Here is a 15582-nt window from a genome sequence, read left to right as displayed (position 1 = left end):
CATGAAAATTGACCAAAATGGACCCTGAATTTGGTAGGGCCCTAGCTATGCTATTAGACACTTAGATCATTTGTTTCCTTTATTTCAACTACTATGTACTGTGTATAGAGTATTAATATTCTAATACTTTTCTTTTGATTTTTCTTCTCGGCATGCTGCGTAGTTTAAACGTTTAATGTTCATATTTATATGCTTAACCCTTTGTGAACATACTGAAGACAGGTAACCTTGTCCTGCTATTGTTCCTTAAGCACAGCTCCTACTGGGGTTTTATGTGTGCATTGATGGTAATACTGGGTCCAGGGACTGTAACTTGTTACTTTCATTGTAAAATTTGTTTCATAAAAAATTATTTTGGATAGGTTGATAGCTATGTGACTACATCACATTGTCAAATTATCAGCTGTTCTTACAGATTCTTACTGCACCTCTTTACTGTTTCTAATAGCATGACATAATTTGATTGACAACTTTCTTTTATGTTCTGTGCTTGCTTTCCATGCTTTCTTTCTTTTTGGCTGTGCCAGGAGACAAACTTGCTAGTGAAGTTTTTTACATCTTTCAGATGGCTTGTGACCTGAACTGTACAGCAGAAGGTATCTGCTGAGATCACATAATTTATTAACCAATTATGAGATCTGAAATAAAACATACAACTTTAGAATATCTTATTATCTCTTCGAGAATGAAAGTTTGCTTAGATGCTTTTGTGACTTTCTGTTTTGTTAAGTTATCTGTAAGTACACACAGCACCACATCAGAGTTCTAGTTTTGAATTTTGTCCTAAATTGTTGCTTCTGCACCTTTAATTTGCCAGATGGACTGGGTGCTGCTTCAGGAGATTAACAGATATCAGCACTAATAGAATAGTAATATAAGGCAAAGCATGTGTGATTTCCTCGTAAAATCACTGCAAGACTTGTATGCTTTCCTGGCCAGAAACTAAAAGTCTGTTGCTGGGATTGTCTTCATTTCAGAAGAAGTGCAGCTGGATAGGCTCTCATCTATTCACTCTGCTGTTTTCCTGTAGTGGTGAATGTGACTAAACCGAGACCTGAAATTCTCCCTTTCTGTCATCTAAAAAGATTATATGGCCTACAAGTAGTAAAAGATAATTTTATGGGCACACTTTCTGAAGTTTGACTTCTGGCCCAAAACCAAACCAACGTTTTATATATAAAACCCATTCAAACCAAAACTGCTGAGTTTCACATTACTCAATTTATGTCTGTGTTCATGCTAGGGAAACTTCCTCTGGGACAGGAGCTGGGGTGTAGTGAGACTCCCAAGTCACCAATACACTTATCATTCATAGTTACTAAATATCTGTCAATCAGTGAGGCAGACTCTAGACCAGGGGTGGGTAATTTTGCAGGGGGGCCACTCCACGAATTTTGGTAAGTCATCACGGGCCTCACATTTCTATTATCTTAATGGAGGAGGTGCAGGGGCTGGGAAGGAGTTTGGGTGCAGGTGGGAGCTCCATGCTGGTGCAGAGTGTTGGGGTGCAGGAGAGGGTGAGCAGTATGGGCTCTGTGAGAGAGTTTGGTACAGGAGGGGGCTCCAGGCTGGGGCAGGAGATTGGGGTGGAAGGGGGGGTGCAGGGTCTGGGAGGGAGTTTGGGTGCAAGAGAGGGTTCTGACCTGGGGCAGGGGGTTGGGGTATGGGTGGGGTTACGAGGTGCAGGCTCTGGCTGGGAGGCACTTACCACAGGCGGCTCCCAGCTGGCGGTGCAGCCGGGCTCGGGCAGGCTACCTGCATGCTATGGCCCCACGCCGTTCCCAGAAGCGGCTGCAGTCAGTCTCTGCGCGCCCCTTGGCAGAGACATGCCAGCAGCTTCCAGGAGTGGTGTGGGGCCACAGCAGGCAGGCAGTCTGCCTGAGGCCCCGCTGCCCAGCGGAACTTTTAGCAGCCCGGAGATCGCGAGGGGGCAGCCAAAGAGCCTGGTGGGCTGGACAGAAATGTTAGACGGGCTGCATCCGGCCTGCAGGCTGTATTTTGCCCACTCCTGCTCCAGACAGTCTATCCTTGTCTGATATATCTGTCCTGCAGAACAACCTCGGAAGGCAAAACGTTTTCAGGAAATGGCACTAATTTCAGTATTGTTCTTACTTCGATTAAGTCGAATTTTACCATCCGTGATATTTTACTCCCTCACTTCTGTGCATGTCTCTTTATAGTTGAAGTGTAGTGATTTCCTAAGATATGCATTTAATATCTTAAAAAAATCACTCCACTTATGTCTGAATAATGTGCTTCTAAATGTATAATTAGAAAAACACGTACACAATGTAATTAGGATAAATGGCTTAGCCACAACTAACATTACGTTGACAACAATAGAAACTAATTTCTTCATTTTAAATAGTTTATCTAAAAGTCTAAACCAATTGATGTTAATGGCCAGTATTTATCACTGCTAACAACGTTTGGTCTTATTGGGTAGTATGTTGTCAGGGCAATCTGCTTAAAGTATCACAAATATTATTATGATCAACTAAACATTTAAATGATTGGCTGCTGGTTACTGAGCTACATTTCAATGTGGTTATTGAACTATATTTCTTCGGGCGATTTGAAGTTTTATAAGTAAACAAATTTGTTTCAGAAAAGGAGCTTAGTGCCTTTCAAGGAGCTATGTCTTTGTGATTTTTCTTGACTGTTTCCATCATTTTTATTACTTCCTCTACCTTGATCTCAAAGACACTAATAGTGACAGCACCCTTGGTTAGGAGGACTTGCTACTCATCATAGATTTTAAGGCCAGAAAGAACCTCCTGCAAAACACAGGTCATATTATTTCAACCACTAATTCCTGAAACAAGTTCAGTAGTTTGTGTTGGAGCTGGAGCATATCTTTAGAAAAGATCCAATCTTTAAATCAAGATTTCAAAAGATGGAGAGTTGAGAATCTTCCCACAGGATGCAATCAGTGCGATCCCATGAGTCAGCAAAAAGGATGAAGGATTAACTGAGACCCAAGCTTAAATGTCCTAAGACAACAAAGTGTATGTACACGAAAAAGTACACCACTGCAGTGCTTTATGAACTTCTGTCTCTTTCAATTTTTTGAACCAGGTGGCAACTATGACAGCCGGTTTGATGTAGACAAGGGCACTGGAACCATCATTGTAGCTAGACCTCTTGATGCAGAACAGAAATCAAATTACAACCTGACAGTAGAGGCGACAGATGGAACCAGCTCTATCAGCACCCAGGTAATGGATTTCTAATAGTGTTTTTGAGAAGAACTTGTGAATGAAGAACTTGTAGCCCTTCTTTTTCTGGACATACAAATGGTATGTATAAATTAGGGACTGCATCTGAAAAAGGAGTGGATTATGACATTGATACTGCCTTAGTGTTTCGTATCTGAAGTGGAAAGGTTGTGGGTAAATAGATTAGTACAATTTGAATTAACAACTTTCAAATTATTCCTATATTATCAAAGTAAATGAAAAACAGGAGCTCAGCCTTACATATGTGATTCACTTACAAGAAAAGGATTAATTTTTAAAAATCAGCAACCTCCATGAGTGTTTCAGCAAGGCATTAAATCATTGTCTATCACTTTGAGAGCTGTGGATGGAAAACTTTCAGTATAGAATCAATATCCTTGTTGTTCTGCAAAACAAAGCTAACTGCAACATATTATGAGCCATCTCTTCCCCCTCCTGCAGTAAAAGCCATGGAAACAAGTTCTGTATGATGACATTTCAGTGAGCATATCCCATTGTGGAGATTCCCTTGAATTGCCTTTCAGGGGAGGGGAGGTTCGCCACGTATGGAAAAGGTTGTAGGGCTGGAGGACCCAGGAGAGGTCATGTGTCTCTGTACCAGCTCTGGCTTGCTTGGAACTTCACTAGCAGGGAGTTCTTCTTGGCTTGGCAGCCTTTGGGGAGGTTATGCAGAGAAGAAAATGCAGCCTGTGGCCAGGGAGGATATGATGTGCATCCCCAGAACCCATCCCAATCTCCTCCCCCAGTGTGGACCTGAATGCACAGAGAGCACTCTGCCAGGTCCAGGTTGCAATGCCATGGAGGCTGAGTCTCCCTTCCACACTGAAGGGAGTAGATCCACTCATGGAAGACCCCTGAATTGAACTGGAAGAGTATGATATGATTCTCAGTTAGCTCATAAAGTATGCATCACTTATGGCTATTTATCTTTTATTTTTCAATTAAATGTGGAAAAATTCTTCAATGTGAAGTATAGGTTAAAGTGAAGTATACAGTTAAAATATAAATGTCAAGAAAAGATAAAGTGAAGGATTGAATACCATTTCATCCCTGCAGCATTGCACACTCCGTACATGTTATGACAGAACCAGCATTATATTAAGCTACATATAGGTCTTCCTGAGCCTAGGGAAGGAAGATAGTGGCAGAAATCACAGCATCCTGAATACTGCTTTAAGTTATGATGGATGCCAGTGCCCCCCAAAGGCCATTCCATCAGCTTGGGATTGTATGATTCTGCTCTGTGCTTCTTAGCCCTGGTCTACACTAGGGGGGATCGATCTAAGTTACGCAACTTCAGCTACGTGAATAATGTAGCTGAAATCGACGTACTTAGACCTACTCACCGCGGTATCTTCGCTACGGTGAGTCAATTGCTGCCGCTCCCCTGTCAACTCCGCCTGCTCCTCTTGCAGCAGTGGAGTACATGAGTTGACGGGAGAGCACTCGGGTCAATTGACGTGATAAATCAACCCCCCCACCCCCACCCCCCGCTGGATTGATCGCTGCCCACCGATCCGGAGGGTAGTGTAGACATACCCTTAGATGCACATAGACTCTCACCCATTGTGTTTAAATGAGCTGCTTGTTCTACATTTTGTAAAACAAGGTGAACTTTGTAAATACTTACTTTGCATCTCCCCCAGGAAAATTGGACTGGAAGTCATTAACTGGTCCTCTTTTTTTTCCCCTCTAAATTCACTGATTGCTTCCTGTGGTTTTCTTTTGTCTCTCTCTCTCTCTCTGGCCTTTCCCTTCTTATCTAGAGTTGGCGGAAGCAGAGGTTGTGGTTTCTTTTGCAGGAGAACACACAGTCTTCCATTTCCTTATCTTTCTCTTTCCTCTGTTGGTGGCAGAAGCATGGCTGTGTTGTTAGAATCTCATATGACTGTGGCACATGGATTGACGAGTGTCCATTAGTAGAAACGATAAAACTGGTGGTGCATGAACAGAATGTTCATTGGCTTTACTCTGGATATATCACCTTTCAGAGCTCATTCATCTTCCTCCTCTCTTTCATAATCCCTGCCTAACCCAAATGCACCAATCTATTTAAGAAAGTCCACAGGACTAGAATTAAGAGGGTATGTTTCAGGAATGCATCCTCACATTTGATTTCACTGAAAAAGAGCTCCTGTGTAGCTCAAAAGCTTGTGTCCAATAAAAGATATTACCTCACCCACCTCATCTCTTACTTGATTTCACAGTCATGTTAATTTATTTCCCCTGAAAATGAGTTATTTAGGACTACCAGTGTGAAAACTGAGTTGCACTTAAATCCTGATACCTTTAGTAACAATGATTATATTTCAGATGCTGAAATCATGCTGGATCTTTGTAAGAACTGATTAGTAGAAAGCAAATTGTGATACACACAAATAAATTGTAAATCTGAATATTGTGTGTGTTCAGAAATATTAAGTATAATAAACCTCCATGGACATCTTTTTAACACGCAAAATACTTTGACTAAGCACTTGAATACAAAGAACAATTTAACAAGCCTTGATTAACAGCAGTTATTTCTCAAGTAATCTTAAATTTAACTTTCAAAAGGAAATGACTTTATCATATTACTGTCTATAGAAAAATAACAAGTAAAATATACAGCCCCGTTATGTAAAAATAACCCATTGTGTCTGACTTCTAAACTGTAAGGCTTTGGCTGGCTGCAAGCCATGAACATCTGTGGAATATTTGACTCTTTCATGACTTTATTTAAATTGCTTGTTTGAAAAATATTCAGGCAGTGGGCGTGAAGCTGTTAGAGTTTCATATGCTGCTAAATGCTGAATGCATGATGCACAAAGAGAATAAACAAATTCCAGGCCTCCTGTAATGAGGTTTGACAGTGGTGGAGATGACTGGGAGGAATAGCATTGAAAAAAATCAGATTCATTCAAAGTACTAATCCTTTTGGATTATAGTGTTTTGGCCTTAAATGGGAAAGATTATGCATGGGAAATAAGAACAAATGCATGAACTACTCAGTTGTTTTTTGTGAAAAATACTGTTTACTGCCACAGCTACTTTTAGTCATTGGTATTGCTATCCATTTTTCAATAAGTAGAAGTAATAGATAAGGTAGTTTAAGGCTTTACAGAAATTTACTTGTTGCTTTTCTAGAAGCAGAATATTGAATTTTGCTTTATGTAAAATTTATACATATGTTGTTTGGGGTCAGTTTGGGAAAGGAGGATAGAATGCCGCTATTGGTTAAATTTGCGTTTTGCAAATGACCACACTGCTCCACAGAAACGCTTCTCTGGTAGTAGAATAAGGTTACTTTTATCTCACAAGCATTAACTTTTAAAACAGACTATTCATGAGCAAGAATATAACTGCAGATAGATATAATTATGAGTAAGAAGGAGATAAAATATTTCTTAAGCTACATGAGGAAACGAGGGTAAATGTAAAAAATACAAAAAATAAAATTGTTTTTAAACTATATTTTACAAGGGTGAACGTATTCAAAAGATAACATTAAAATTTTTTTTGTGGATGAATATTCTCATTTTGGAGTTTTACTTGTTGTGGCAATGACAAGTATTTTCTCTATAAGTTCCATCTTAGTATATTTCTATCACAATTTAGCTGTCACCTGTGATACCATTAATAGGTTTTCATCCTTGTGTTCCAGCTTACTTTCAACTCTGTTGTTCCCTAGATCTGCCTGCACAGATCTCACTGATGTCAGTGAAAATGTGTGTGCAGATCAGTGGTGTGATAAGGCCATTTATATACCTCTATAAAATGATTTGAAAATCTGTGGTTCGAGATTGCTTTATTTCAAAGATCCCATTATGATCTATTAGCATCAAGCATTTCTATGGTATGCTCCTGTGATCTGCATCTTCTCCCTCCAAGCTACTACCTTATTGTATTCAAAGCAATTTTATAATATTTTCTTTTAAATGTAATCTGTACCCTGCTTTCTGCTTTATATAGCTATTTTTATTGTATTATGGATTTCAGTTTAAGATGGTATCATACAGATTGTGGTTTGTATTGTGCTTACCCAGAAGCCTATGTTTTCTGGAGGGACCTCTAAAATTACACCTATAATTTTTTTGCATCCATTTTTTGTTGTGTAAAAAATGAGGATCTGAAAATTTTATGTGGAAAAACTTGTTTGTGAAAATTGTCAGTGCCAGATAGAGACTGATTTGAAATAGCTTTGAAAATTTGATCCATGTACATTTTTATTTTATTTTTATACACTTCCAGAGACACTGTACACTGCCATCATGGAAGTAGGTAGACACAAAATAATAACCTTAATGGTTGAGAAAAAGAAAAGGAGTACTTGTGGCACCTTAGAGACTAACCAATTTATTTGAGCATAAGCTTTCGTGAGCTACAGCTCACTTCATCAGATGCATTATGATGCATTATGCATCCAGTGAAGTGAGCTGTAGCTCATGAAAGCTTATGCTCAAATAAATTGGTTAGTCTCTAAGATGCCACAAGTACTCCTTTTCTTTTTGCGAATACAGACTAACACGGCTGCTACTCTGAAACCAATGGTTGAGAAGTTCATCCTGAAACTTTAAATTTAAAGTTTTTCAACTCCATGACTAGGTCAAACATAAAATGTGAGTCTTAAGTTTTGGGGCTTGATTGGGACTTGACTGATGTTTTAGGTCAGAGACAGAACGAGTGCAAATGGCTGACTCAGTAGCTCAGTGGTTACAGCATTCACTTGGGAGACCCAAGTTCATGTCCCTGCTCTAATGCTTATTTATACACAGTGGAACATCTTCAACAGGAGAGCTTGAGAGACACCTACAGCGGGATACCTTATATAGCCCAGTGGGTAAGGCACTCACCTGGGTGGAGGGAAACCTAAATTCAAGTTCTTGCTCCGCATTAGGCAGATGGTGAATATAAACCTTTGTCTTCCGTGGACAGAGTTAATCCTCTGATCACTAGGGTACTGGGTAAAAAGGGGCATGTTCTTCTCCTTGCGTTTCTTTAAAATAAAAATGGGAGAGCTTAGGCACAGAACCCCAGGAGAGTGCAACTGTGAATCCCGAGCAGAAGGAGGTACCTCCCTCTGGCCCAGAATTAGGTCTAATCTACACTACAGACTTACGTTGGTATAACTACATCGCTCATGGGTGTGAAAAATCCACACGCCTGAGCGATGTGGTTATACTGACCTTACCCCGGTATAGGCAGCACTATGTTGGAGAGACAGCTTCCCCTGTCAACATAGGTACTGCCTCTCGGGGAGGTGGAATAACTCTGCCAAAAGCGGAGAGCATTTTTATTGAAGTGGTACAGCGGCGCCTAAATCCTTCTTTGGTGTGTGGTTTATAGTCCACACCCCCTCCTCATTCTTTCCTTTTGTCTGGTTTTAGGCAGCGCCCCACTCAGCTTGCTGGCTTTTGTTCCCTAACTCTTCCCATGCATTATAGAGGGATCCTGGGTACCTAACTTGGAGCTGTGGATTCCATTAGGTGGCAGTGTGTCTAAATGTTAGATGTTGCAACTCTGTGTCTAAATTCTCTTTGAGGACCTAGCCTTAATTTGTTTAGTTGGCAGCACTTTTCGTGGCTGGAATTCAAGCTGATGTGTTCAGTACCTCAGCAAGACTTGAGCTCATATTCAACATTAACAATGTAGTACACTATTAAGGAAATCCTCCTTGATAAAGACAGTTGTCCTTCACTTCCTTAATGAAAAGTTAACCCTGAGGTCCCTTCTGCTTATGTCATTTGGTAGTACTAGGGGAAGTTAAAGGTGATAATACTGGTATTGTGCTCAACATTCCCCTTCTCAGTTAAATCAGTTCTTCTACAAGTGCTAGCTCATGTCAATTCCATTCTAGGTGTGCACACGCCCATGTGCATAGTCGTCGGTGATATTTGCTTTAGCGGTATCTGTAGAGTCAGCTGCAGCACCCCCTTGAGAGCCACGCTCATGCCTCGGTATATCAGGCGCCACTGGCCCTATGACCTCTCAGTTCCTTCTTACCACCCAAGGTGGTTAGCTGGAGTGCCTTTCGAAGCTTCCATAGCAAGGGCTAGTGGTTTCGTCTCTTCTGAATTTCAGCCTTAGGGCCTTGTAAATAGTTTGTTTATAGTAGTTAAGTGTAGTTAGAAGTTAGAGTCCCACCGGGGACTTTGCCTCAGGCGGGGCATGCCTCGGTCTCCGGGGTTTAAGCCCTACTCGGACTGCAACAGGCCTATCCCACAACAGTTGCTTCAAGTGCTTGGGGAAATGAAATGTGAAAGACAAGTGTTGTATCTGTAAAAACTTTTGACCCAGGACCCAGAAAGAGCGTGATGTACATTTGAGGGCTCTCCTCATGGAGGCTGCTCTCCGAACAGCTTCTGAGTCATCCCAACTGGACTCTACCCTAGTACCTTGGCCTCGGTGCATAGCACACCCCTGGCACCAAGCTCCACTCAACACCGTTCTCTGTCACTGGTACCCAGAAAGGAAACCAAGAAACATGGCTTCCTAGCATTGGGCAAGAAAGGCCATGGGGTATCGGACAAAGGGCTCAGTTCTGGCCAACCACCCACACCTGAGCCACATGGACATGCCTTCAGTCGAGGCCCTTAGCCCCTCAAAGGATCCACTGCCGACTCAAAGGGGACCCAGACTTGTGGCGGGGTCGACGCTCTTCCAGCGCCTAAAGAGCAGAGGCCTCTACCAGCGCCGCTGGCTCCATGTGTGTTGCAGGAAGCGGCAAAGGCTCCCTACATGGGCAAGCCAGCCACCAAGACTCGCCCAGAGCACAGTGGAGCACTGCTGATCTCCTATGCCAAGGCAGTGCTTTCCAACTCCAAGCTATAGATCTTCGGCTTCGCAGCCCAGATCCTCGGGGGCTCACCTTAGATCACTGGCACCATGTTAACAGTCTCCACCTTCTCGAACCGGGTTGCCTAGGGGGAGGTGCTGGTCTCTGTATTACCGGCACCATTCAGCCTCCCGACAGTCATCTTCCCATCCCAGTACTGGTTGCCCCAGCAGCGGTGCTCCTATTTGAAACGCCAGTCTCCAGCGGCGACAGTCAGCTGTGAAACGCAGGCATTGACGGCTCCACTGTGGTCACCAGAAGGGGATTGTTCCAGCATCGAAGGTCAGTTTAGCCCCTTGCCAAGGCAACACTGATGTGATTGGGCACTAGAGGCTGTGTCGACTTCTACAGCGCTGCCTTGGCAGCATGACCAGTGACCTGTTGGAGTGCATGGGGCATGCCTGTGATGCCGATGACCCCTTCACACCACCCGTCAGCCACCACCTTGGAGCGACAGTTGACGGCACCAGGCTCAGTTCGGGAAACACACTCTGAGGTCAGGGTAGAGGAGTCAGTGCCCATGCCAAAACGATGATGCTCCAGGGCATCCCCCAGCGGTAAAATCATTATCCTCATCCCCAGACAAGACGGTGGCAGGACCCTCAAGCGCCAGTCCACTGGACGAAGAGAACACCAGGCCCTGGTTTGACGGGTAGCCAAGAACTTGGGCCTATAGGTGGAGGAGATGGCCAAGCAGGTGGACACCTTGTTCAATGTGCTCTCAGCTTCTACCCCTGCCTGTGTCACACTACCAGTGCATGATGGGGTCCTGAATATTGCCACGGCTCTCTGGCAAACTCCGTTATCCATCCCTATCACCTCCAAAAGGGCTGAAAAGGAGGGTACTGTGGCAGCAAGATGCTCTCTTCAAGTGGTATAGGATAGGCTGATTCGGTGGCTAGGGTGGTCACATCGGCGGTGGTCATGAGGCAAAGCTCCTAGCTTCAGACCATTGGCCTCTCCCAAGAAACACAGACCTCAAGCCAAGACCTCCTATTTGATGGGAATGGACACTTAGCAGAGCAGACAGACGCAAGGCTGCATGGGTTGAAGGACACTCGGTCTACCCTTTGCTCACTGGGCATGCATACACCACAGTCTGCAAGGAGGTAGTTCCGGCCATCCCCTTCACCAAGGCTTTAGCAGCCTTGACAGGGGTCTGCAAGGAGAAGGGATAGAGATACGAGCTTTAGTTGTTGCTGCCTTTCCTCCTGCTGCTCACCCACGCAGCCCAGTCCGGCAAAGCATACAGGGGGCCAAAAGCATTCGTTTTGGGGGTGTGCTCGAGACCAACATCCCAGTCATCCCCCCAGATCAACTTGGTTCTTTCCTGAACCGTCTCCATCCGTACCGTTCGCCCTGGTTCATGGGTCACCTTGGACTGCTCGGTGCTAGAGATACGATCTTGAGGCTGTGCCCTGCAATTGTCGGCTGCCTCTTTCTCCCACCCCCTCTCTTCCCCATCCCTCTTCAGGGACCCTTCTCATGAGCAACACCTCATTCAGGAGGTCGAGAACCTACTGCATCTGGGGGCAGTGGAGGAGGTCCCTCAGGACATGGAGGGAACGGGGTTCTACTCCTGCTTCTTTCTGATGCCAAAAGCAAAAGGGGGCCTCAGGCCTATTCTAGGCTTGTGACGCCTCAACAAGTCTCTCGTGAAGTTGAAGCTTCATATGGTCTCCGTGACCTCCATCATCCCATCCCTGGATTCACAAGACTGGTACAACACCCTCAACTTGAAGGACGCTTATTTCCATATTTCATGGTGGACGGGCACCATTTCCAGTTTATGGAGCTGCCCTTTGGCCTCTTATCAGTCCCAAGGGTGTTCACAAAATGTATGGCGCCAGTGGCCATTTACCTGAGATGTCAAGGGGTCCAGGTCTTCCCGTATCTCGACGATTGGCTCATCAAGGGCAGATCTCCAGAATAAGTGCAGAGGAGCCTCTATCTGGGGCGCTCCAGCTGCCGCAACCTAGGCCTTTTGATAAGCGACAAAAAATCCACCTTAAGGCCTGTGCAACGGTTAGAGTTCATTGGAGCAGTTCTCGACTCCACGTGGAGCAGAGCCATCCTTCTGGAGGTGCGTTTTTAGGCTATGTCAGACCTGATCTCCCATGTGAAAAACCACCCGTTCACCATGGCTTGCACCTGCCTGCGATTGTTGAGCCATATGTACTGTGACAGGGTCGGGCCAGATGGCTACAGGAGAGTGATAGAAAGCACATATATTAGCCCCAGGTTAAGTAGGTCCTTTTTTCCTGGGTAAGGTAACAGGGAAGGTTCCAGAACAATCAGGAACCTTCTGGAGACAATTAAGACAGACAGGCTGATTAGAACACCTGGAGCCAATCAAGAAGCTGTTAGAATCAATTAAGTCCGGCTAATCAGGGCACCTGGGTTTAAAAAGGAGCTCACTTCAGTTTGTGGTGTGCGTGTAAGGAGCTGGGATCAAGAGGCATTACGAGCTAAGAGTGAGAACACGGACTGTTGGAGGACTGAGGTGTACAAGCATTATCAGACACCAGGAGGAAGGTCCTATGGTGAGGATAAAGAAGGTGTTGGGAGGAGGCCATGGGGAAGTAGCCCAGGGAGTTGTAGCTGTCACACAGCTGTTCCAAGATGCATTCCACAGGGCCCTGGGCTGGAACCCGGAGTAGAGGGCGGGCCCGGGTTCCCCCCAAACCTCCCAACTCCTGGTCAGACACAGGAGGAGTTGACCTGGACTGTGGGTTCATGAAAACAGCCAAACTGAAGGCTGCCGTGAAGCTCCAAGGCGAACAAATCCGCCAATAAGCACACGACCCCCCAAGGTAGAGGAGGAATTTTGTCACAGTACATACATAGTCAGCCCTGCCTGGCTTCATCTCCATCTCAAGGGTGGCTGGCATCAGGGTACCGGATCACATCCAGTTGTCTGTGGATTGGTGGTTGGACCTCCCTGGTTAGTGTTGGAGGGAGTTCCCTTCGTGGCCCTGTCCCCGTCACTGACCAGGGTCTCCGATGCTTTGGGGATCTTTTGGGATGCTTTTGGACCTGCTCTGGGGATCCCACCTGGGCAAGCTCAGCACGCAGGGACGATCTGGCCCTCTGTATCAATATTAGGGAGCTCAGAGAAATTAATCTGGCTTGCCAGGCTTTCTTGCTCCACTTGAAGTGCAAGGTGGTGCAGGTCCTGATGGACAATACCGCTGCGATATTTTACATCAACAGGCAGGGCAGAGCCAGGTTGTTGGCCCTTTGCCAAGAAGCTCTCCACCTCGTGTGTGCAGCAGGCCATTCATCTGGTAGCTGCACACCTGCCTGGGACCAGGAACGTATTAGCAGATCACCTTGGCAGGCCCTTCTCATCTCACCACAAGTGGTCGCTCTATCCAGAGGTAGTTAATACAATCTTCCAGAGGTTGGGGACTCTCTAGGTGGACCCGTTCGCGTCCAGGCAGAACAGGAAGTGCCACGTGTTCTGTTCAGTCCAGGGGAAGGACAGGGGCTCCATCAGATGCCTTTCTCACCCTGCGGTCGGGGGCTCTGATGTACGCCTTCCCACCAGCGCCATTGATTTACAGAGTCCTTGTGAAGACCAAACAGGACAGGGTGAAAGTTATCCTAATAGCCCCTGCGTGGTCTCACTAACACTGGTTCAGCACACGGCTGGACCTTTCGGCAGCTGCCCCCTGGCCAGATCTGCTATCCCAGAACCAAGACAGCCTTCTGCACCCAAACCTGGCAGTGCCACACTTGATAGCATCACTGCTGCATGGTTAAATGTGTACGAACGGGAATGCGTGGCCCACGTTCAGCAGGTCTTGTTTGTTAGCAGGAAACAGAGCAACTTACCTAGCCAAGTGGAAAAGGTTCACGTGCTGGACCTCAGAACACAGCATCCAGGCCTCGCAGGCCTCGCTGCAGGAGATCCTGGATTATTTTCTGCACCTCAAACTCCAAGGTTTGGACTTGTCATTGATCAGTGTCCATCTGGCTGTTGTTTTGGCTTTCCACCCTCTGTTCCAAGGCAGGTCAGCCTTCGCTCACGACATGACAGCCCAGTTTTTGAAAGGTCTGGAGTGTCTCCTCCTGCATGTCTGGGATCCCGTCCCTCCCTGGGACCTGAACCTCATGCTGTCGAGGCTCATGGGGCCTCCCTTCCAGCCTCTGGCTTCCTGCGCCTCTCCTGAAAGGTTTCATTCCTGGTTGTGATAATGTCAGCCCACAGGGTGTCCGAGATCAGGGCACTTACTTCGGAACCACACTATACACTATTCTTCAAGGATATGGTCCAGTTGCAACTGCACCCCGTGTTTCTGCACAAGGTAGTTTCCCAGTTTCATACTGGCCAGGACATATACTTACCTATCTTCTTTTCAAAGCCTCATATGTCAGATGAAGAACGCAGATTGCACGCCCTGGATGTCAGGAGGGCACTGGCCTTCTATATAGATAGGACAAAGCCGTTCCATAAGTCGACACAGTTGTTCGTTGCGGTGGCAGACAGAATGAAGAATCGCCCAGGGTTTACTCAAAGGATTTTGTCCTGGATCACTGCCTGCATCCAATACTGCTATGAGCTGGCAAACGTGCCTCTGCTGTCAATCGTGATGGCACACTCAACTAGAGCACAGGCATCATCAGTAGCCTTCCTTGTGCAGGTTCCAAACCAGGAGATCTGTAGGACCACTACCTGGTCATCTGTCCACAAATTCGCATTTCATTATGCACTTACCCAACAAGCTCGAGACAGTGCTGGCTTTGGCGGAGAGGTGCTGCAAACTGCATGACCATGAACTCCGAGCCCACCTCCATGGACACTGCTTGTGAGTCACCTAAAATGGAATCAACGTGAGCAAGCACTCGAAGAAGAAAAACGATTATCTGCCTTTTCGTAGGTTGAGCATTTTGTTGTTCTTTGAGGTGTGTTGCTCATGTCCATTCCATTATCCGACCTCCTACCCCTCTGTCAGAGTTGCCGGCAAGAAGGAACTGAGATGGCATAGGGCCGGCGGTGCCTGATATACTGAGGCATAAGTGCAGCACTCAAGGGGGTGCCATAGCCAACCCTAGGGATACCACTAAGGCAAAATACTCCCAACGGCCATGCATGTGGGTGTGCGTGCACACCTAGAATGGAATGGACATGAACAACACATGTAGAAGAAGAAGAGTTATGAAAAAGTAGGTAACTATTTTTTCTAATGTTAATGGTTTTGGGAATGAATGTTGAGCTGCTATATTTGCTTACACAATCATAGCACTACTGATATTTAACTCAGTACTTTGCACAGTGTTTTGAGATACTTTGAGCCAGGTACTGTGCCCTGCTCTGTCCCCACTGCATTGCATTGCATTGCTCTGGCAGCGCAAAGTGCGTGGAATCTGGACATAGTTTCCCGATGGGATTCTTCCAGTAAGACATATGAACACCTACAGCACAATCCACACTGACTACAACATATCAAAGAACCGCAATTACTGTAACATAAGTAAACATTCTTTTAATTGTACAGTATACATGAATGGTTTCCATTTAAGAGA

The 15582-nt window shown here is 45.4% G+C and overlaps 1 protein-coding gene across 7 annotated transcripts in view; it reads left to right on the top strand.

The window, feature by feature from the left end:
• FAT1 (FAT atypical cadherin 1) overlaps positions 1-15582 on the top strand; it is a 147843-nt gene that overhangs the window by 93953 nt on the left and 38308 nt on the right. For all 7 annotated transcript variants that reach the window (XR_006290766.1, XM_037897665.2, XM_037897667.2 and 4 more), the window contains one exon: positions 3079-3218. Coding sequence is in view for 6 of the 7 variants with exons in the window: in XM_037897665.2 (XP_037753593.1) it covers positions 3079-3218 (140 nt within the window). In the remaining variant the exon portion in view is untranslated. The remainder of the gene's footprint in view (positions 1-3078; positions 3219-15582) is intronic.

Source organism: Chelonia mydas, chromosome 4 (assembly GCF_015237465.2).
Source record: "Chelonia mydas isolate rCheMyd1 chromosome 4, rCheMyd1.pri.v2, whole genome shotgun sequence".
Classification (NCBI taxonomy): Eukaryota; Metazoa; Chordata; order Testudines; family Cheloniidae; genus Chelonia; species Chelonia mydas.
This window is presented reverse-complemented; position numbering and strand designations above follow the sequence as displayed.